At 31.7% G+C, this 25374-nt stretch overlaps 1 protein-coding gene across 2 annotated transcripts in view; it reads left to right on the top strand.

Annotated features, from left to right (window-relative positions):
• Positions 1 to 23974, top strand: part of LOC132756239 (guanylate-binding protein 2-like) — a 28100-nt gene extending 4126 nt beyond the window's left edge. Inside the window, exons 2-6 of one of the 2 annotated variants that reach the window (XM_060747256.1) lie at positions 737 to 1161; positions 2299 to 2576; positions 5435 to 5662; positions 21644 to 21740; positions 22203 to 23974. In XM_060747256.1, coding sequence (XP_060603239.1) covers positions 737 to 1161; positions 2299 to 2576; positions 5435 to 5662; positions 21644 to 21740; positions 22203 to 22480 — 1306 coding nt within the window. In that variant the 3' untranslated portion in view covers positions 22481 to 23974. Of the gene's footprint in view, positions 1 to 736; positions 1162 to 2298; positions 2577 to 5434; positions 5663 to 6417; positions 6515 to 7127; positions 11282 to 21643; positions 21741 to 22202 lie in introns of those variants that run through there. The other variant, XM_060747255.1, reaches the window with a different exon arrangement.
• The last annotated feature ends 1400 nt before the right edge of the window (positions 23975 to 25374 follow it).

Below are 25374 nucleotides of genomic sequence, written 5' to 3'. Positions count from 1 at the left end.
TTTTATAAGCATAAATAATGGACAACCTCATTGTGGCGAAATCAGAAGTACAATATCTGTTTGCATGAGAAACTCCGCCTTCAGATCATCCGTACATCAATATTCAATCAATAAACATGACTATAAGTAGCAGTCCTCATTTAACGGTATATTTCCGCATTGTAACGGATGTTTTCATTCAAATTTAATCTTTTTTATGAGATGATTTCTTTTTACTGAACCTCAGGCCTAGTGCATCGTGAAGTTAAACAGTTAAAATGTGTTTGCACAAGAATATCTCATATTTGTTATCTTCCGGATAGCAGCTATAACACTGAGACGTAGGGCATACACAAGCTGATTATAATCTTCATTTGCATGTTAAAATTCGTATACGAACTTTAGTGTTACCGTGGGTTTTTCCGTTTAAAATCCTTATTTATGAACAATATTTGTTGAGATTTACAACAAGACTGTTAAAAAGGTTAATGAATCTGTAGAGTGCTTGGTTTTTAGGCCGACGGTAAAAATATTTTTACATATTTATTTAATGTAGCTTTAAACTTAAATTGGAAACTACTGAAGAAAGAGAGTCTATCAAAACTGTCTTTATAAATTTGGATATACACCAATATGTGTAATAAAGAGAAATGATATTTAATGTTAATACTAATGAATAAATATTCTATAACTACTATCATCATGTTGCTGCAGTATAAAATGATGTGTTAACTTTTGATTTCCTGAACTTATGTAGATTCATCACAAATATGTCTGAAAACTTGAGAGTTTCAGTCGGGGACACTTCGGATGATAATTTCGACTTTGTAATGCCCGATTTTGTCTTGTGCATACGTGATTTCACGCTTGATCTTGAGATAGACGGGAGAGAGATAACGTCAGATCAATATCTTGAGCATTGTCTTACAGCGAAAAGTACTGGAAATAAAGTGTTAGATGAAAAATACAACCGACCCAGGCATTGTATTAAGAAGTATTTTACAAAGAGGAAAGCGTTTACATTTGATAGACCAGCTAACAAGAAGATAATGAAAACACTTGACAAGGCTAAAAAAGAAGATTTATCTCCTGACTTTATTGAGGAGTCGCAAAACTTTCAAAAATTTATCTATGAACGCACGGGAAAGATGTTGCAAACTAAAAGACCTGTAACCGTTCGCAGTATGTAACGATTGGTTATGATAAGTATCGTTGTTTTTTAATTCCTTTGCCTTTTTATTTATTTCATAAATCACAGTATTAAATAACTATTCGTTATTAGTCCTACAAAAAGCACATAGAACGTTCAATAATACGATGGCCTGCCTTAAAACAGTGCCAATATCTATATCACATTTTCGGCCCCGGGCCCAAAAATGATATAGATATAAAATGTGATAAACAAGATCGACAAGGAAAGGCAACGTTCAATGAACGCAGCCCCCACACGACTCAACAAAAAGAACCAGTGGCAAGGAGCCCGGGCAAACCAAAACCAAAAACAGGCAGGGCACAAGGCAGAGCACGGTCCCGCATTTGAAGTAATTTGATTGTGTAATAAACCAGGGCCAAAAATGATATAGATTCCTGCAAGAAACTTGAAAATGACTGCCATTTTGTTTTAACTCGGTTCATGTATTAAAATAAGAAGGAATATCTGAGGATTAAATGTGAAATATTATAAGAACATGTATTTATTTAATAAAATTGTCAATAAATAATTGATTTGATATTGGCCCTGTTATTTGTCCTCGTGTCAGTCGTATTAACCCTCGGCCTTGGGCTAATACGACGGCTCTCGGACAAATAACAGGGCCAATATCAAATCACATATTTATTAACATATATAATCATCGTGATAACTTTTGCAAATTTGCTGAATAGATGGCTAAGATTATGGTAAAGAAATTGATGTTTTGATGATAATGATAGTGGTGGGGGTGATAAAAAGATGTAGATTGCAATGGTGACTTTGAATGCCTCGTCGTTAATCAAAATGTTGTGGAACCAGTCAATTAATTATTTAACCATTTTGATGGTCATCGTTGTCAGCGTTGTATTAAAAGGAAAGTAATCATGCCTAGCCACAATCGATGTTAAAATAGAAGTTTATACTGTTAGTGGAGGTTATGGTTGTGGTGTTAATGGTAATATTGGTGATGATGATTATTGTTATGATGATGATTGTAATGCAAATTTATTATAATTGATAAAAGCTTTCCATCACAGTTGTAATTTAAGTAAAAAGCTGTGATGATTTTGCATAAAGACCATCTTATTGTGCTTACAGTTGCACTTATCTTGTTTCATTCCTTCCAGTGCTAGTAGAGTTATTGGGCGCCTACATCAAAGCTATAAAGGACGGCAAGGTTCCTTGTATAGATGATGCTCTCACCGTTATGTCAAAAGAAGAAAATAAAAAACATGCAAAGGATGCCATTGACACGTTCCGTGTTGATCTTGAAAAACTACATCTACCAGTTGGGGACAAAACTAAACTTCTGGAAGAAAAGTTTGAAATTCGAACATCAGTTCTCAAGAATTTGACTTCGAAACTTTTGTTTGATGACGATCATTCTGTAGAAATGTCTGTGCAGGTAATTTTATAAATGTCTGAAATCAAAATTACACAGCAATTAATCCTTATTTATAAGGTTAACAGACAGCTGTTAACACACATAAAAAGACCGCGCCGTTGTCGGGATTCGAACTCGTGACCCTGTGCTTACAAGCAAACGTAACTACTAAGAACGACATATGCTACTGAGCCAAAGATACAGTTGTTAGAGGTTGAACATATAGTATTGAAAGGTATCTGCACTCAACAATAACACAATCGTCTTCAGAAAGTCAACATTGATGATGACGTAATGACTTATTTACTTACAGTATTTACGTAAAAATAAACATTTTGGTTAAACATAAAACACATAATTTTTCTATCAGAAACCATTTTGGTTGTTATTCACTTCCCGGACCCAGGAATGACGAACGACCCAAATTTTAAGAAAATTTTAGCTCGACATTTTCCAGAAATAATGTTACATCTTTTGCTGCAGCTATGATATCCGTTGTCGTTGTTGTTGCCGTCGCAAAGTTTCACATTAATCTATTACTTTGTTTTTTATGAATGGATTGTTGTATACATAACACAATAGTCATTTAGACAAGACCTTTATGAAGATCAAATAAATTGATTGTGACCTTTACTCATAAATGATCTCGACCTTGAATACCAAATAAATGCAATTTGCTTTCTTTATATTGGCTATATCTTTCCTATTTATAAATTGATTGTTTTCATCCTTGAACACAACTATCATTAGGACAATGTCTTGAGACCCTAATGGCCACCAATAAGAACCAGGGTGACGTTTTATCAACGGTCTTACGCCCGGTCGTAGAATATTTCGTCTTACCACCGGTTTTAAGCTGAAGTCGCGTTTTATCAATTCGGTCGGGGAAAAGTCTATTACTTTATTTTTGTGTAGATAGTATAAGACAATAAGATAATATAAGCAAATTTAACCATAAAATTTGTTTTCATCTTATTTCTTTTAGCGTCACAGCTTCTCTTTTCATTTTTGCTCAAGTTCAATCATCATAACATATTTAGAGGAATTTCTTAATGAAATAAGTTGTAGGTGTTTTAAATTTTAACCTATACAACTTTAGGTAACAAATGATCATTTCTTTTAACATTTTTTTCGCGCAAAATACACTCCCTATTCACAGGCTCAAGATTGACACATCTTTTCAAACAATTTAAACCAGTGTTCATGTTAAGGATATCCAAGAAAATTTCAATCTAATATTTTTAGGTATATGTTAACAAGTTGTTAAACTATTAAACCCTTTTACCATCTTGATGTTTGTAACAGTTTGAGTTAGAAATATATGGAGCTTCGTTAGGCCAGAGTACATAACTTGAATAATTATTTAATTTATGTACATTTTTATTTCTATTTTTTAAACTCAAAAATACTTTTTTCTTTGCATATATTGGCTGATTTTTTTTTGCAAAAATGTTAACATGGCTAGAAATAAAAATACACGCACAAACGAATCAGTTACCTGGAGCGGAAATTGAACAATAGGCCCCTGCATCGTTAGCAAGCATGTCACCCGTGGAGCAAAGGCTTCTAATCTAGTTATAACGAAAGATTCATTAGAAAACTAATGAAACTAAATTTGACCTGGATTCATAAATGGCATTGACCTTGAAAAACATTTGATTGTAATTTCAATGTTTGTTTTTGTAGCTACTTTTGTTGTGGAGAGTTATTGTTGTATTGTTATTTATTTAGAGATTTAAACCATTGCTGGACAAAGGAATACTTTTGACATAGCCGCCTAGTTGAAAAATTCCAAAATGACAGTGCCTTTAAATAACACTGACCATCAAGGTCAAATTATGAAAATTTGCCTTAATTGTCATAACTATGTCCTTCATGTACGGATTTTATTCATTATTGATTAAAATACCGCTTATGACAAAGATGACATATTCATGAAAATATGACAATAAACTCTGAATGACCGTGACCATTAAGGTCACATTGTTAAATTCAGCTTAAGTTGTCAAAACTTTGTTATTTACTAACAGATTATATTCAGATGTTTCACTTTTGCATTATCCCTCATGTGCAGACAAAACCAAACCAAAGCTGCAATTTATATGTAATATTCTTATGATAAATGCTTTTGAGGGATCTCTATTTCTCCAGATTTTTTTACAATTTTGAAAATTTGAAAAATCACATTGACCTTAAAACAGCATTGACTTTCAAGAATTTTCTTTAACTGCCACTGTTATTTATTCATTCCTTGACAAAATGACACTAATGACATAACTCACATAATGAATGTTTTAGATATGATATCGACACGTAAAAATGCCACATATGGCACAACAGTTGTGTTGAACATTTCACATAAGAGATATACATTAGTTAAAATTTCCTTTTTCATGTATACTATGAAAAAACAAGATGTATTGCAAATCTGACATGTGGTACTATTCAAGTTATACCTTGACCTAAAAGTGAATTTGACCTTCGAGGTCTTGACTGTCAAGATGAAAATGCAATTTTATTTTGTACAATAAAATGATGTTTCCGCAGAGACTTCTTTACAATATCTTAGAAATAGAAAATGTAGAGCGTGACCCTATTGTTACTTTCTAAGATCGTAACAGGGAAGTACAAGTATCAGAAGTATCAGAAAAGATCTTATCTTTCAAAATTCTATTTTATTTAGTTCCGCCCATTGTTTTCTCGTTTAGGGCACACGCATTCTTTTACTTGGGGACCATATGCCTCTTTTCATTTACTTTAACAAAAAGTAGAATTTCTTTTTTACTTATGTTATTTCGTTATAATGTCTGTATTAATTCATATATTTGTAGCTTTCTGAATATACAAAATAATGTCGAAAATACAATGTACTTTTCTAGAGCGAGATGGATAGAATATTCAAGGAGTTTGAGACAAAAAACGACAAACTGCTCTACGAGAAATGTATGAAGCGAATAACAGACTTGTACGAAAAGGAAGTAAAAGGAAACATAGACGGGAAAATATACATGGTATCTGGCGGGTACGATAAGTACAAAAATGATATGCTAAGGGTTAAAGAAATGTATGAAACAGAGTTAGATCACGAAAGGATAGACCGAATGCAGGTATGGGTCAATTAAAGATATTTTATACTTTTTTACAGGATGTTTTTCTTCTGAAATTTCTTTTTGAACACAGCTACCTGAAAACATTAATTTTCCGCTTCCGTTAAAATAACGTTATGAAAATTTTAACGTGACTCGTGGCCCCATACACAAAAAATAAAATAACTTGTGTAAAACTGCAAATTAACACTTGCAGTTCTTCTACGTCAGTAAAGAATTTTTAAGCGAGTTTTTACCAATTTACATGTTGACCCCGCAAAGGTTACAATTCATAGGAATAAAAACTTATAGCTATTTAGATTTGAATAATATGACCAATATGACATCTCTGGCCGTTGTCAAGGTTCTTGCGTAGTATTTCCGTCTAAGGTCATGGCAATTAAACGTGTGACATTTTGATTAAAAGCAATCTCAACGTTTGAATTATTAGACAAAGAAATTTAAAATATGTTTTAATATTGAAAATGAAGATAACGATTTTATTGACACATAATGTTGTTCAGTTATTGTGTATTGATTTGTGTTTGTCACTCATGGTAAAAGCGAACGTTTCCGAAATAATATGGCGACCATCTTTGATTGTCCACCATATTGAATTTTTATTTTTACAGTGAAATTGTTAAAATGATTTTATGGTAAGTTTTTAGTTTAACATGGTTTGTTATTTTGCATTTAAATTCAATAATTCTGTGATATCGTTTATGATAAACTCATGTTTTTTACCATTAGCTTGTAATCTTGCTCATGTTTTGTAGACAAATAAGGCAATGCGTGATTTCTTAGCACAGCGATACGCTGAAAGTGAAGCAATTATGACCGAAGATAAATCCATTTCAGAAGATGAGAAAAATGGTAAATTCCACGTATTTCATGTTTTATTGTTTTGTTTTTTGTTGTTGTTTTTTTTTTTTTTTTTTTCGTTTAAGATAAAGGCATTCTTTTAATTTGGGCAATACACATCTTTTCATGAAATGGCACGAAATGTTACATTGAAAATTCTATGAATGCCGCCAAAAAGAACACATCTGCGAATAACTCTAAATTCAATTTTTTTTTTCTATTTCATGTAAGGATTACATACCCTGATGGTCAGCTTTTCATTACTTTTATTCTTTTCTAGATAGCATTGGACATTTATGTTTATTAAAATTTCACCATCCCATTTCTTTCAAAACTTTTTTTGAATAAGATATATCATGTTTTTAAGGAATGACATCTATCAAAATCATTTAATATATGTATTTAGAATATCATCTAATTTTATATGAAATTGAACAATTTAATTTTGATTGTAAGTGAACGTCGTAAACGTTCGTAAAAATCGTTGTGAATAAGTATTTTAAAAAGAAATGTTAATAAAAAGGAACCAACTATGATTAGGGCAGGATAGGATAGGATGGGATGGGATGGGATATGGTCAATAATTTTTACATATCAATATATTTAATTTTTGGTTTTAAAATAGCTGAAATGGAAACCCAAAAGAAAAAGCTAGAAGCAGAATTTAAAGAAACACAAGAGAAAGAGAGTAAACGTTTTGCCGACGAACTAGAAAAACAAAGAAAACAACATGATGATGTAATAGCCAAAGCACGAAAAGATCAAGAAGATAAAGACGAAGCAAACAGAGCACAATTCCTTGAAGAGAAACTGGCTAAAAGAGACACTGAAATTCTTGAACTGACCAAATCTGTTGCAAGACTTGAAGGGCGTGAAGATGAAAGAAATAAAAAGCAATGCTCAGTATCGTAAATTCATTCGCTTAATGTAGATTGTAGACTTTATCTTGAACATGCTTTTAAGATTTTCCTTCTAAGTGGTGAATTTCGATTTTTGTCAATTTTTGTGAAAAGTTTTTAAATGCATTGTTCTTGTTTAATGAAAACTAGTGGTTTACCTATATAACTTATCTAGTTATATTGCTTATACCGTAAAGGCATATTGCAGGAAGAACTTCAGCATTTTAAACTTTATATTTGCTTGATTTTTGGTGAATACGTTATACATGTATTTTTGAACTCATTAATTGTTTATTATCAATCCCCCTTTGAAGAAGAGGGGGTTTATTGTTTTGCTGTCTGTCGATCGGTCGGTATGTCTGTCTGTCCGTTGGTAGACCACATGGTTTTCGCTGATTATCTTAAAAACTATTTATTACAAAGTTTTCACATCTCACATACCGATTTGTCATAACAAGTAGATGACCCTTGTTGATTTTTGGATCACTGGGTCAAAGGTCAAGGTCACAAGGGCCTTAATGTTTGAATGGTTTCCGCTGATTGTCTTGAAAACTATGGATCAGGCACAAAGTCTTCATATTTCACGTACTGATTGCTAATAACTAGAAAATGACCCCTATTGATTTTCAAGTCACTAGGTCAAAGGTCAAGGTCACAAGGGTCGTAAATGTCAAAATGTTTTTTCCGCTGATTATCTTTCACATATTGATTGGTCATATTTAATTGATAACCACTTTTGATTTTGGGTTCACTAGAGCAAAGGTCAAGTCAAGGGGGGTGTAATTGTCAGAATGGTTTCCGTTGATTATCTTGAAAACAATTTATAACAAAGTCTTCATATTTCACATGCGGACTGGTCATATCTAGTAGATGACCCCTATTTTGGGTCAAAAGTCAAGGTCACAGGGGCCTTCAATGTCTTTATAGTTTCCGCTCATTATCTTGAAAACTATTTATCACAAAGTCTTCATATTTCACATACTGATTGGTCATAATTAATTAATAACCACTTTTAATTTTGGGGTCACTAGAGCAAAGGTCAAGTCAGGGGGGGGGGCGTTATTGTCAGAATGGTTTCCGTTGATTATCTTGAAAACAATTTATAACAAATACTTCATATTTCACATGCGGATTGGTCATATCTAGTAGATGACCCCTTTTGGGGGTCAAAATTAAGGTCACAGTGGCCTTCAATGTCTTCATGGTTTCCGCTCATTATCTTGAAAACTATTTATCACAAAGTCTTCATATTTCACATTATGATTGGTAATAATTTGTTAATGACCCTTATTGATGTTGGGGTCACTAGATCAAAGGACAACCTCAAAGGGGCCTTAAATGTCAGACTGGTTTCCGCCCATTATCTTGCAAACTGTTTATCACAAAGTCTTCATAATTCACATACTGATTGTTCATATCTAGAAGATGACCCCTATTGCGTTTAAGGTCACAAGGTGAACTGTCAAGGTCACAGGGGCCTTAATTATCAGAAAAGTTTCCGCTGATTATCATAAAATTATTTATCACATAGTCTTCATATTTCACATACTGATTGGTCATAATTAGTAGATGACTCCTATAGATTTTGGCGTTACTAGGTCAAAGGTCAAGACCACAGGATCCTTAATATCACTATTGTTTCCTCTCATTATCTTGAACGCGTTATTTTCACAAAGTCTTTATATGTCACACACTGATTATTCATATCTAGAAAATAACCCCTATTGATTTTGAGGTCACTAGGTCAAAGGTCAAGGTCACAGGGGCCTTAAATGTCAGAATGTTTCCACTCATTATCTTGAAAATTATTTATCATTAAGTTTTGATATCTCACATACTGATTGGTCATAACTAGTAGATGACTCCTTTTATTTTGAGGTCACAAGGTCACAAGGTTAAGGTTACGGGGGGGGCTTTAATGTCACTATGGTTTCTGCTCAATATCTTGAAATTTATTTATCACAAAGTATTTATATGTCACGTACTGATTGGTAATAACTAGTAGATGACCCCTATTGATTTTGGGGTCATTAGGCCAAAGGTCAAGGTAACGGGGGCTTAAAATGTCAGAATGGTTTCAATTGATTATCTTGAAAACCATTAATCACAAAAACTTTTTATTTCACATACTGAATAGATATATGTAGAAGATGACCACTATTGACTTTTAGTTCAAAGTCAAGGTCAAGGGCCTTAAATGTAAGAATGGTTTCCGCTTATTACCTTAAACACTTTTTGTCACTTCACATATTGATATGTCATAATGGGGTCATAAGTTAAAAGGTCAAGGTCTTTATATTTCACTATATTTTGCATATTGATTGGTTATAACTAATAGCATCTTTTTTCTTTTTTCCATAACTGAACACTTCCAAGTGCCCATTTATGACAAGTTTCTATAACAAAATTACAAATAATATGAGTCAAGGGATAAAAATGGGGGCATATGTGTCGTACAACATTTCTTGTGTACAAATTCAATCAGTGCTTTCGTTATACTAAATAAGAATAAAAATACATAACATAACAATTTAGAGCTTTTATCTAAGACATCAATAAAACCTTGTTTTTATTTGCCTTATATTTGTTGAATAGTATGGAAACAGAGAATGGCTGTCCAAATGTTTTGCATATAAGATCCATTATAAAAAATTATAAAGTACAATTCGCATATTTTAGAAAACAAACATTCAGTATTGAAATATGTTACCACACGCCAAATTTTACGCAGAATCCGTCATTACTATAATTTTAGCTTTATTTTTTTTTTTTTTTTTTTTGAAAATAGCCATTTTACATTTAACCAAACGGCGAACGTCAACATGTTGACAGGTTTCGCCGTGTTTGTTTTTTCTTGTTTCTTTTTTTCAACGTCTAATTGATAATCATGACGATTGAAATTGTTTTCTGGTGTGTTCATTCCTTTATTTATATGCTCTGACATATGATTTACTTAACCGGATGCAAAGCAAAATTATAAGCGAAAAGGCGTAAATTGGTTCACGATCAACACAATATGATAAAATTATGCGTGTTTCTTAAAACTTCATCAAATGAGACGATTATAATGAAAAAGGAGAACAGTTAAGTACGTTGTGAATGTGTTTACGGTTTGCAAATAGCACAAGCATATTTTTCTTTCTAATTGGATGGGCATTTTACTTGCGAAAAGACAAACTTTAATTCACAGCGGCATTGCGACTTCAGTTAAATAAAAACTAAAATTTGTCAGAAAGTGTGTTTCGTATCAGACAAATTAGGGCTTACAATTTACAGTTGTGTAACACAGAAAATTGACAAACATATGAATGAAAACAATTCCGACGCTCTTGGTGTCTCAGGTATTGATCAAAAACGAAATGCCCAAATGTCGAGCGGAATCTATGAAATCACGTTGACTTTGAAATGACCTCTTGACTTACGCCGCTACCGCTACCGCATAGTTAAAAATGTCAGTATTCTGATCGGATAAAATGTACGGAACTTTGCATATTAGGCTCTGTACTGTGGATTGACTGCTTTTTATCTTTATTTTCTTAAAAAAACTACCGGACATTTAAATTACAGAAATTTGAGAAATTCAGCTGGCTGAGGGTTTAGATCAACAAATGTTATGTCACTGATATTCTCCTTTATTGTCAGACACATTAAAATTTTATCACTATGTACGCATTTGACGAATACGAACTATTCAAATAATTTGTCTTAAAAGGTGACACATCTGATCCGTGTTTCAGACAAAATAAGAATATCAATTTTTTCTTTGAGTAATTTATGACAAAACGTAACTGAACTTTCTAACATACTACAATTGTGTAAATATGATGTACGCAACTTATTGTAAAAGGTTATAGACAATAAAATATTTAGCACAAAGGAAGTCTTTTTTTCTCAATGTCCCATAGTCTATTTTATTGTCGAATTCATATTTGATAGAATAAAGTTACATTCTTCAAGTATGTAAAAAAGTACTTTATTATCAGAAAAAAATGCTTTTCTGATATATTCTTCACAGACATGATTAAAGTAGTACATGTACAGTTAACTTTGCTTATAGTGAACTCACCAGGACTTTCATAGTGTGTTCTTTCAAGAGTTCATTGTAAGTATATAACAATTTAGTTCCTTATATCACGACAGAAGCAAAACTTTTATAACGAACAAAATGTTAACCAAAAATTAAATATATACATGTACATTTTTTAGCTCACCAGAGCCGAAGGCTCAGGGTGAGCTATTAGTATCAAAGGGGGATGCTCCGGCGTCCATCGTCCGTCGTCCGTCGTCATGCGTCAACAATCGTCTTCTCCTCTGAAACTACTGGGCAGATTTACTTCAAATTTGGTCTGTAGCATCCTTGTGACAATCACACTTGAATTTGCTCATGTCATTCCAATTGGCCCCTTTTAGGGGTCAGCAAAGCTAAATATAGAAAAACCTTAAAACATCTTCTTCCACAGAAGTAATTGATGGATGATCACCAAACTTTGTCTGTAGCATTCTTGGGTAGTCTTTTATCAAGTTTGCTCATATTAATTTGATTGGCCCCTTTTAGGGGACTCTATGGCTAAAAATAGAAATACCTTTAAACATCTTATTCTACAGAACTAATAGATGGATGATCACCAAACTTTGTCTGTAGCATTCTTGGGTAGTCTTTTATCAAGTTTGCTCATATTAATTTGATTGGCCCCTTTTAGGGGACTCTATGGCTAAAAATAGAAATACCTTTAAACATCTTATTCTACAGAACTAATAGATGGATGATCACCAAACTTTGTCTGTAGCATTCTTGGGTAGTCTTTTATCAAGTTTGCTCATATTAATTTGATTGACCTCTTTTAGGGGACTCTATGGCTAAAAATAGAAATACCTTTAAACATCTTCTTCTATAGAACTAATAGATGGATGATCACCAAACTTTGTCTGTAGCATTTTTGGGTAGTGTTTTATCAAGTTTGCTCACATGAATTTGATTGGCCCCTTTTAGGGGCCGCTAAAGCTTAAAATAGAAAAACCTTAAAACGTCTATTTCTACAGAACTAGTAGATGGATGATCACCAAACTTTGTCTGTAGCATTTTTGGGTAGTGTTTTATCAAGTTTGCTCATATGAATTTGATTGGCTCCTTTTAGGGGCCGCTAAAGCTTAAAATAGAAAAACCTTAAAACGTCTATTTCTACAGAACTAATTGATGGATAATCACCAAACTTTGTCTGTAGCATCTTAGGTAGTCTTTTATCAAGTTTGCTAATATTATTTTGATTGGCACCTTTTAGGGGTGTCTAGGGCTAAAAATAGAAAAACCTTTAAACATCTTCTCCTAGAGAACTAATTGATGGATGATCACCAAACTTTGTCTGTAGCATTCTTGGGTAGTGTTTTATCAAGTTTGTTCATATTATTTTGATTGGCCCCTTTTAGGGGTCTCTAGGGCTAAAAATAGAAATATCTTTAAATGTCTATTTCTAGAGAACTAATTGATGGATGATCACCAAACTTTGTCTGCAACATATTTGGGTAGTCTTTTATCAAGTTTGCTAACATTATTTTGATTAGCCCCTTTTAGGGGCCGCAAAAGCTAAAAATAGAAATATCTTTAAATGTCTATTTCTACAGAACTAATTGATGGATGAATTTGCTCCTTACCACGGAGGAGGAAGTGTTACATAAGGGATGGAGTTCTTATGAAAACTTGTCAAGGAGTCTTGTGATAACTGTCACGGAGTTCGTCAGAAAACTATTGTATATACTGTACAAACACTCAAAAATGTTTATTTTTGTTTTTAAAAAGTGCGTTTAAGGTGCTAAATTAATCTATAATGATTCAGCTTGCCTTACATATTGCATTTTGTGTCAAAATTTAATTCATAGACCATTTTTTATCGCCTCTTGCTTAAAATCTGGTAGTTTTGAGTAAAATTTCCTAATTATTTGCCATTCGCAAGTATTGCCCTGTTTATTTCTAGTCTTCATCCTTGCCATATATAAGTACCTAATTTTTATTGCAAAATTGCAAATATAAAATCCCGGCTTACAAATTTATACCCGATTTTTCAAATGTCCCGGAGTTCTTGTGATAACCCAAAATCTGTCCCGGAGTTCTTATGATAACTTTTGTCACTGCTTTTGTGTTTCTTTTCTTAAATCACGGCACGTTTTAGTGGTTTTTTTTATTATTCAGTTAGGTTGTTCATCATTATTAAATGAAGTACGTTCATTTTTTGCACAAAAATGAGGATATATAATGTTGGTTTTAAGTGTGTTTTAGTTAAAGAGATATTACTGAGGTATCTTATCCCCTTTTCTTTTTTATGGTATTTTTGCTGTCACAAATTTCGTAGACTGGAAAAAGGATTGATGTAGAGCATTGTCTTTCATGATAAAATGCGCTCAAGTATGGTGTCTTTGTATATATCTGTATATTTTCTGCCGGTATTTGATGGGTATTCCCCCTATGTAATCTTAGTGGATGAAACTCTGTTAATTTTGCTGTAATTGATAACAAAAATATATTTTATTCAAACTTATTTCGTTTGAACCCGGGGGGGGGGGGGACTTCAAATTTGTTCGACAGATCGGTAGTTATATAGCCAACTGCAGTTGTGTTTTAATCATATTGTCGTACTTTCTGGAAACATAAGTTTGAAGAAATTATCCAGGATTTATACATGTACTTCTTTATTATGGTTTAAAATGATACAAATTACTTAGCACCTAGATAAGCGATGCACAAAGTATATATTATCTGCTTAAGAAAGATGGTTGAGAACAACATGTAAGTTTTGAGACATTTTGTTGTTGTTGTTAAGGCCGTCATACTGCCGCTAATTCAATCTTCACTGTAGATGATAGCCTGTTTATCCTATGCAGACACTCGACCAAGACAAACAATATATCCTCATTTTTCTGCAAAGGATAAACGTAATATATTTCATAAGTATTTACAACCTTATTGAATAGTAAAAACGCTAAAACGTGCCGTGATTTAGCGCAAGAAACACATTGGCAGTGACAAAAGTTATCATAAGAACTCCAGGACATATTTTGAGGTATCACAAGAACTCCGGGACATTTGAAACATTGGGTATAAATTTGTTAGCCGGGGCTTTATATTTGCAATTTTGAATTATAATTAAGTAATTATGTATGGCTAGGATGAAGACTTGAAATAAAACAGGTCAATATACTTGCGAATTGGCAAATAATTTGAAAATTTTACTCAAATCTACCAGATTTTAAGCAAGAGGCGATAAAAATGACTATGAATTAGTTTCTGATTCATAATACAATATGTAAGGTGAGCTTAATAATTAAAGTTTAATTTACCACCTAAAACTTACTTTTTAAGGATGAAAAATACCATTTTTGACGAATGTTTTGCAGTATATACAATAGTTTTCCGACGAACTCCTTGACAAGTTATCATAAGCACACTTCCTCACCCGTGCTTACTATAATTACAGTATAAGATAAGAAAATCTTCTGCGCATCAAATTTCTTTGACGGGTATTCGAGCTAAAATATTTTTTTGTACTGTTAGACGCGCAGTAATATTAGCTGGAACATGGAGTGTATTAAATTAAAATTAAAATTCTATGCTCTGTAGGGTCTTCTAACAAACGAGGACTTTAATGGGTACAATTTTGGTACTACTGTACGCGCAGCAGTATTATCATTAAAATGACCCATCTTAAAATTGAAGAAATTGAAGTTATATCAACATAAAGCAAGGTTTACACCGAAATAACGGGTGCCGTCATTATCTGTGACTATTGCCTAAACCATAGACCACATTATTATACACGTTTACGAATTCATATTGAAGAAGATGCAAAGTCATTATACCAACCATACTTTTCATGCATGTCAATGAAAACAAATGTAAAAATACAGAATTTGTATATTGTTTGCCCTCAAAAGAAAAAAATTAAGACATTGTCACAGTCATGTCGTTGCCGTTGCAGTCCACAAACTTTAACATTGGCCATAATATTTTATTTCTGAATAAATTGTCTTCATACTTAGACCTTATAACCCTTTGGACAAGACTGAATGAATTTGAACTTGACTCATTTATGACATTGACCTACAAGCTCAAATATTGAATTTTGCTTGATCTTTGCTATAATTGACTCTAATGTTGTTATTTATAAATGAATTATTTTCCTACTTGGATACAACAAATCTTTTGACAAGCCATTCAAGTAGATTAAATTTATTATTACATTCTCTGATAAATGACCTTGACCTAGAAATGTAACATTACTTAACTTGCTTATTTTTTATTGTATTGGCTCTTGGCTATAATTTTGATAATGATAAATTAATTGTTCTTACACTTGAGGACATCAATCTTAAAGATAATGTCATGAAAAAGATCAAACTCAATTTGACCCTTACTCAATAATGACCATGACTTTGAAGGTCAGATATTGCTATGTCATATGTTATGCTATAATTGGCAATAATGCTGTACGTTATGAAATATCTTAGAACGTTGGCAGATAAGACATTAAAGAAAACTTTAATGAACATAGCATTGATTTTGGACACTAAAGGTCAAATTACTAAATTTTATTACAGTTCGTCATAATTTTCCTATTTATTTATATTTGGACAAAAAAACCACTTATAACACAATTTACATGTTTGAGAAATAAAATATGACATTGCAAAAAAGAACTCATATGACAAAACCTACATGTTGAATTATTGCGATAGTGTTTACCATGAATTGACCTAAAGCGTCAAGGGCAAGTTATTGAATTTGCTAAAACTGTCATTTCTTTCTTATCTTTATACAGATTTGATTTATACATATATTTATATACATGGCTGAACGGATATGCTGAAATTTGTCAAATAGGTCAAATTATTAAGATTTCCTCAAATTAACTTTGACATTCATTTTTTATTCATATTTAAACAAAAGAACACATATGACAAGACATACATGGTGATTAATTATAATGTAAAATTGACTTTCGAAAGACTTTTGTCTTTAAGGACAAATACGAAATTTTAATGATATATATCATGCACTATAAATTTTGTTTCGTGAGAGCATTATTCACAATAATATTCATCTTCCGATGTGTTTGCCATCTTAAACAAGAAAAAATCTTGCGTGATCCCCATTAGGCGGTGTTTTGTCTTAAGCATATTATTTCCATCTTTTTGGACTAAATACAAATTCCGTAGAGACAATAAATCCATATAACAGTGTTCGCTATAAAATTAGTGTTTATATTAACAAGAGAAGGCCAAAATGTTGAACACAATTATAACCAGAAATTCGCTATAACATTGTTGGCTTACAGTGAAGTTTATTGTACAGGAAATACATGTATATTGTATATTATAGCCACTAATATATTAATTAGTCCCCTGCAGGTCTTAACGGAAGGGGACTTTAAGTGTCCGTCAGTACTTCTGAAAAATAAAACAGATCCCGTGATACTTAAATGAAATACTGCACATTTTGTTTTAGATAGATGGCAGTGTAGAGTTTGAAAACTCTGGTTGCTATGACAACTAAAAATATGGCAAGTGTACACTATATTGTAATAACTCAAAAGAAATACTGAAAATATTTCAAGGAAACTTTAATAATGGATAGATAGAAGTATGGACATTTAGAGGGCGCCTTCTTTTGAAGAAAAAGCCGAGCTATTATGATCGTCGTCTTTGTTGTTGTTGCCGTCATGCAATGTAATCCATTTTTCAAACATTTTTAACATAGAAATTTTGTCGAATCGCTTATCAAAAATCAACATGACAAGTTCAATATTTTAATTTTATGGAAATGCACAGTTGTAAGACAAAAGGCATTATTTAAATAATAATGTTTGTGAGGGTTAATTCCTTTTATTTACTTAAAACATCTATAAGAAATATTTCTTTATAGGTTTTTCCTTAAGAATAATAGAATCTTACACCGGCTGCCGGTACAGATTGGTATATCTAGCTCGAGGGTTACTGTTTACCCGTTCCAACGGCCGGTGTTTGATTCTTTTTCTTGCATATTACATGTCAATTATTTTCGGAACAGCAAATTATGAAAACTGATATTCTCATTACGCACCATTTTCTTATATTATCGTATGAACATACAACTTCATTCATAACGGAAAAATGACGTCATCCTAAGAACGCGATTCATTCATAAAAGGCGCCCTTCATTGACGTCATTTAAAGCACGCGACTTGTCTTACATGGAGGGTGTAAGTGTAAACGGTATATAATTCTTTCTGAGATGCAAGAAGACAATCGGTAACACAGCATCGAGTGCTCTCTTTTTCTTCCGATGTGGAAATACTACATGTATGGCAACAAATAAACAAAATATTGCGAAATATTGCAAAAATAGCAATATATTTTGACCCCTTAATACCTAGAATAAAAATATATTCTAACGAAACTTGAAACACGAATGCATCATAGACGTCATAATGTGGAGAACCAGTTAAATCTGTTTTGAAGAAAAAGCCGAGTTTGCCCTCTGTTCATCTGTCCGCAAGAATTGGATCCTGCGATAGATCAAGAAGTTTTCATAAATCTATAAATATGAATGGATGGCATTGTTGGAAAAAATGTACAACATTTTTATATCTGGTTGTGGTTGCTATGGTAACAAATAGACACAACATTTTGCAAGAAGGCCAATATCTTTAGATACATCTTTAACATTAAAGTAAAATCTTTTACAATGTAAGTCTTTTAAGTCTGTTATAACTTTAAATGTATCAGATATTCTGCTCATAAAACTTGAAATACAGGCGGAAAGCAATATGAAGATGTTAATCAATTTCCATTTTAGTTCCTTACTAGGGACTTCCAGGGAGCGGGTCTAAAGGTTTGCCTTTCTTCTATCAGTTCGTCTGTCCGTCCTCCCCTAGAAACTTTATCCTGCGATATCACTTAAAATGGGGGTAAAGTTGGATTATTAGTTATACGTAGAAGATTTACCAAAGAAATCAAAACATGCCTTATGTATGTCGCGAATAATCGCGATTATCTCATTTTTGTTGTTATTTGAATAGAGATTAGGATTATAAATGTATTGATAAATAATTATTGGGTTTTCATTTCGTTAAATGATTTGTATTTATAATCCATGATGTATAACGTTTGTAATTACCTAGATACTGCTAGAAATGATTGATATATTGATTCTACTATATTCTAGTAGTTTAGAATGTACTTGTAACTTTCATCTAGAATAATCTATGATGAACTATTATTGCTAGTATTTTGTCACCTTGATTACTCTAAAAGGTATTCTAAAAAGTATTCTAAAAAGTATTCTAAAAACTTGATATAAAATTAATTTTAAAGTGAGTTAAAAGTTTATTATTGTAAAGTTTAAAATTGTTAAAGGTGATCGTGGATTAAAATAAAAGTGAAACAAGACAACTGGATCGTTGTGCTTAGTTACAGTCATTGATAAAAAGATAAAGTGAAAAAGATCATAGTCTAGTGTGAGGATTTAGAACCAGGATTTACAAAATTATTGCTCTCCAAAAGCAAAAACTAAACGAAACCTATAAAAGATTATCAAAATGTATTCCACAATTGCATATTAGGAAAAGCATGACCCTTCAGTGTCTTTTATATTTCTAGTGGGGTTTAAACCGATATTGGACATTGATATTGCTTGTAATACTTAAAAATTCTTTGTTCAGATATGAATGCTACACTTTATGACAATACAAAGAAAACGAATTTCTTAGAGAAGTATTAGCATCCAATTTTAATAAATATGCCACAGACTTTCTTGCAAGTGACAGTGAAACATTCTAAGGATTTTTAATGAGTAGTATTTTTATTTTTTCTTCTTGACCTACTGCTTGTTTACTCAATTTTGACCACCGAGCTATAATTTTAATAATATTTGTAGCGGTCAACGAGACAATATTTAATGTCAATCATCTACGCTCTACTAACCTTAATGAATGGATGGATGGACAATTTACAAAACAATAAGCCAATGGTGGTTATTCTAGCATAAAATATTGTTTCAATTTTAACATACATATATATGAAAACTATATAGAAAATTATCAGAGGAAAACCATTGTTGGTGCTGACAAGGACAAGGAGGAAAGTTAAGTTTGATAAAAAAATATCTGATTTCTTAATTGCTGTATGTTCATTTTCTGTTTTTATAAGTGCAATAAATTTCAATATGTTAGGAGATTTCCAAAAAAGTGTGTCAATATATTTAATTCTTAAGTTTAATATACGTTCCTGTAAAATAGAAAATGAAACTCGTCTTCAAGAGTTTTACATATATAACATTTTTGTACATTTCTAGGTATTTTATTTAGTTTATGCTGTCGGTCTGTTTCTATTGCTAATATGTGTGCTGACAATCGGAATCATGTAAATGCAAATTGTATCTTTTTAAAGTATTCTTTAAAACCAAAATCTGAAAATAACCTGTAAGAAGATGCCCGTGTTGAGTTTTCATTTGAACTACTAAAGGTCTTGCAAAAAAATCTTTTGATCTCTTCTGAAATAAACTAATACATTTTTTTTCGTTACTTTTATAAATATGTATTTTTTTTCTTCAGAGACGAAAAAAAAAGTTACATTGAAGGAAAAACCATGACCCTGTCCTGAGGTCAATTTGAAATTGATTGTGGTTTAATACCAAATTCTAGCATTTCTGGTTTTAAAGAAGAATATTTGTATCAAATTCAATTTAATTATATTGAAAGATAGAGATCAAAATAAATTTAATATTATACATAGATAAATGGGGAACCGACTTACTAATGAGCGGGGCCAGTTTTAATCCCGGGGCTTTAATTTGATAGTTGTCGACTAGAAATTGTTTCTTGTCAATGCTCTTGCCTTTGTTAGTTTAGAAGAAAATATGTGTACTTTTATATGCAATTTACAAGTATATACACGTATAAAGAAAAACTACGGTCGCCGGAGAGGAATTCTTTAATCCCACAGTTCATGATTTGAACAAACCTAAAAGAGGTCCAAGAGACATTGCTTAATCCCTAATATCTAAGCGTTTCAGATTAGGAAAAAACAATGACCTTCGGGGCGGGGAGAATTGTGATCACAAGGCTTTGATTTAAATATAATTGGCAGTGACCAACTACACGATGTGTCATGAAAAATTATCTAACCTCTAGATATTTCACTTACAGAGAAGTCTGCATTTTAGAATATAGCCTAGACTGAAATTTAGTTAAGCTTCACCTAAGGATCATACCTGGGAAGTATGGTCAAATCCGTCAAGTTGTTAAGAAGGAAACGTAGATTTTCGGACGACGGACACACTCAAATCTAATGCTCAAATCTAAGCACTTTGTGCTTAAGTGTGGTAAAAATACAGCCTATTTTCCAAAATGATTATTAGTCTTTATTACATGCTTTTCGGTGGTTTATAGAAATATATCAGTGATATAAAACTGGTAATTTCACTGTTTGAAACAGTGAAATTACCACTTTGATAATTTCACTGTTTTGAATTTAAGTCCCTTACGTTGTTTCAGTGAAAAACCAGCGTGCACAGTACTGGGTACCAACTTAATGACGTGACGACGTAAATGACGTCACGTTGCATTATTATTTGGCGCGCTTTTCATTCAGTATTAGGTTTAATGTCTTTTTAAAACGTTTTTTTTTTTTTGCATATAATAAAAAGAAAATTTGTTTAATTTAGTGTAAGATCGAAATAGATTTCACCTTGTGAACACCAAAAGTTCAAAAGTTCGGTGAAATATATTCCGATCTTACACTGAACTAAACAAATATCCTCTATACTCTATACTGAATGAAGGTAACACAAATTTATTCATAATTCCAAGAAATTTTACATTGTGACAAGGATGAAATGAAAAACCTTAAAACATAATAGAAATAAGGTTGTAAGACTCATGTATAAGTTACCTACCCTTGAAATTACCTGAAATAACAGAACTAATCAAATAAAAGTCAAATATCTCGAGGTCGATGAAATCCAATTGTTTTCGCTAAGAATGTTTCTGTTATCATAATCTCTGTCTGTCTGTCTGTCTGTCTTATCTATCTCTCTTTACTCTCTCTCCCCTCTCTCTGTCTCTCTCTGTCTGTCTCTCTCTCTCTCCCTCCCTCTCTCCCTGCCTCTCCCCCTCTCTCTCTCTCTCTCTCTCTCCCTCCCCCTCTCTCTCTCTCTCTCTCTCTCTCTCTCTCTCTCTGGAATAGCCTGAGCAATCTTATTCTTTTTTAATTACAGGTCTCTTCTGTTGAAAATGACTTCATGGCAGGAAAAACTTCAGAAAGAAATGAAATCATGGAGAAAGTACTAGCTTTGGAGAAAGAAAAAACTGAAGGTATCTTGTATATAATATACAATTTCTCCCATAACTTCCAAGTATCCAACTTCATTAAAAAAATAGATAGTCAGAGATTAATATAGTCACAGTGCATTCAATATCTTTTTCTTTCTAAGTAGTAAATATACTTTCAGGTCATCTTTGCTGTAGCCAGCATATACGTTTAAAGCCTGCATCATTACGATTTGCAAACATGTTTTCACGAAAACATCACAACATTTTTATGTACTAATTTAAAGATAAAAAGAGGGGTAAAGTCACTTGTTCTTTTTTTCAATTACTCAATGTTTAAAATTGTTAATTCTTCCTTAATTATGCCATATCTTTAAATCACATTCTCTATGATATATATTTAATAAATTCTTTACCAAATATCACCGTAGAATTTCTTTTAATTGCAAGTAATTAATGACTGGTATTTAAAAGCTACATGTGTTTATTCATTTCATTTGTCAATAGAAGAAAATGTGAGAAAGATCGAACAAATGCGACGAAAAAATGAATTAGAATTAGAAAACCTGCGCAGTTGTGTAGAACATTTAAAAGATATCCAGAATGCTTGTTGTCAGTTGTCTTCGGCTCTAGAAGAATTAAAAGGGATAACTGTAAGGCAATTAAGTGAAGACTTGTTGATTGCTGTAAAGGATGTTGAAATAGAACGTTTACAACATCGACGTGATTATTTGATCCGTCAAGAAAGAATGAGAGACAACGACAATGCATGCATAGTGTCATAACTCTTTTATAGTAACTTGACTGTGAAATAAAAAATAATGTATTGTTCATATGATTCAATAATTAGACATTGTTTAATATATCTGAATATTGTGATGATACATGTCAAAATTACGTATTTACATATATGTTTTCCAAACTTGTATGGTGTCTATTCGGAATGTTACTGGAAGTGAGGTGCAGTCAGAAGAGATTTACAGAAATACGAAGTGTAAGATAATTGGAAGATTATTGCATTTTACTTTTGTATTTAAAGGCATTCATACAACAACCGTTAGTTTGCATCACATGTGAAGTAATGTATTTATACAATATATTCTGAGGTACCAATTAACATATTTTGAGAATACAGTTGGGATAGGAAATTAGTATATGTAGTATATATTTAAGTATGCTTTATTACAACTTCCAATTTCCAAAAAAGTCATTGTTGCTTTACTTGCATTTATGTTTGTTTAGTTGTATTGTTGTCTTGTTTAATTTGTAAAAAATAATAATTTCTTTAATGAACATCCTGTGATCCAACTATCAAAGTACCTTTGTACAAATATTTTTTTTTTTTTTATGAAAAATTGTATATGTATGTATTATGTAAACGTATGTGTGTTTTAACCTGAATAAAAATCAGTTAATCAATAAACAAACTTTACGAGCCCATTCAAGTATTTGAATAATTTATTCATTTACATTTTGATAACTTGTATTTAAAAGTCTGTCAATAGAAGAAAACAGGAGAAATGCGACGACAAAATGAAATGAAACTAAAACTCGAGCGCAGGAATGTAGAACATTTAAAAGATTTCCAGAATGCTTGCTGTCAGTTATCTTTCGCTAGCTAGTAGAATTCGATAGGACAATTGAAAGGCGATTAAATGAAGAATTGATGATTGCTGTAAGGGATGCTGAAATAGAACGTTTACAACATCGTCGTGATTATTTGGTCCATCAAGAAAGAATGAGAGACAACGACAGCACATGCATAGTGTCATAACTCTTGTATAACCTGACTGTTTGTGAAATAATAAACAATTGTATTTTGATATGATGCAATATTTTTTTAATCTGAAATTTGTTTGATATATTTCAGAATTACGTTATTAAAATTGTAAATTTTTAATTGCATGATGTTCATTCGGTCAGGATTGATTTACAGGAATACATATTGTTATATTATTTCATTATATCCGTATGTGATTAAAGACAATTATACACTATTCGTTACGTTGCATCACACATTTCTTTTTTATTTAAATTAATATGCTTTATTCTATATATCTTAGGTAACCATAAACATATTTTAGATTACAGTAAACATATTATTTATACAAATGTATGTTTTATTCAGCAAATCTGCATCATATAATGCCTTTGGCATATTTATCATCTTCATTGTATTGAATATGACCTTGACAGCATAAGCATACATAGAGTACATAATACATTGCTTGTAATACATGTATAAATGTATATATCGTATAACATGCATCAATAAACACATGAAGAAGGAAAGTAACTTAGTAAAGAGTTTTTGTTTTGGGTCATGCAAACATTGTACATCGAAAATATCATATTATTTTCTTAATTTAAATGCTTCATACAAATATTTAGCAGTAATATATAACTAATTTTTACCTATTTACTGGTATGACATTCTGTTTACACAATTTTGCCTGCTATGCCATGAACAGTTCCTAATTATCTTTCTTAATTCTGAATAAATAAGGTACGTAAACAAAAAATGATTACATTCAACTGACTTTACATGAAAAATTTTCATATTTATTCATTTATATGCTTTCCATGATATCGAAATAAATGTACATAGCATGTACATAGTAAAGTGCAAATCATCAATTTGGATTTATCCCTGCTGTATGCAAGATATTTGTCAAATATCGGTTATTCAAATATCTGAACGACATCTAATTCTAGAGTTCCCAAACAAATGGATTTGGAAAAAACATAGAAAGAAACAGCATTAATTCCTATCAAGATACGCACTGGGAAGCGAGAATGGATCTGATCTATAATTCTGCAGATTTCGCTCAATTTATATGGCAGTCTCTCCCGCTAGGTTATACGTTTTAGCAGATATAAATTATCCTTTACATACGTCATGTCCTTAACGTCATAAAGATATTTACATTCGTCAGTACAGATTGAGGTCACTTGCCAAGTTTGTCAATGACAAGGCTGTGCTGTATATAGGCATATTATATCCGATTGCTCATTATTTAACGAAATTAGACTCGCAAGTTCTCCAAACCTTTCAACCATCAGTATCCCGACACATATGCTGTAAAGGTACCTGATATATCTAGACATTTTGAACATTCTTGGATTAGATGCTAACATGCCCCGGTGCTAAACAAACCTAACATATAACTTTATCTGTATTGTACAGAGGGCATATAAACTATTTTGCTTAAACAAAATACCAGTACGATAGTGCCGTTCCTTAGTGACATATGACAATGTATCAGTTTCTATCTTCATTATAGATATCTTTTAATTCTCAATTTTGAAAATAGTCATTGTTGCTTTACTTGCATTCATGTTTGTTTAATTGTATTGTTGTCTTGTTTAATTTGTAAAAACAATCATTTCTTTACAAACATCCTGTGATCCAAACTACCAAAGTACCTTTGTACAAATGAATTTATTTTTTTATTGTTTTTTTATATAAAAATTGTATATGTATGTATTATGTAAACGTATGTGTGTTTTAACCTGAATAAAAATCAGTTAATCAATAAACAAACTTTTCGAGCCCATTTAAGTATTTGAATTATTTATTCATTTACATTTTATGTATTTATTTATTTATTATTTATTTATTCATCTATCTTTTTATTTGTCCTGTAGATAATATACAAGATATAACATAAAAAGTGCA

Source organism: Ruditapes philippinarum, unplaced genomic scaffold, assembly GCF_026571515.1.
Source record: "Ruditapes philippinarum isolate M1 unplaced genomic scaffold, ASM2657151v2 ctg7230_1_1_1_1, whole genome shotgun sequence".
In the NCBI taxonomy this organism is placed as follows: Eukaryota; Metazoa; Mollusca; class Bivalvia; order Venerida; family Veneridae; genus Ruditapes; species Ruditapes philippinarum.
Note: the sequence above shows the minus strand (reverse complement) of the source record. Positions and strands in the feature narration are given on the sequence as shown.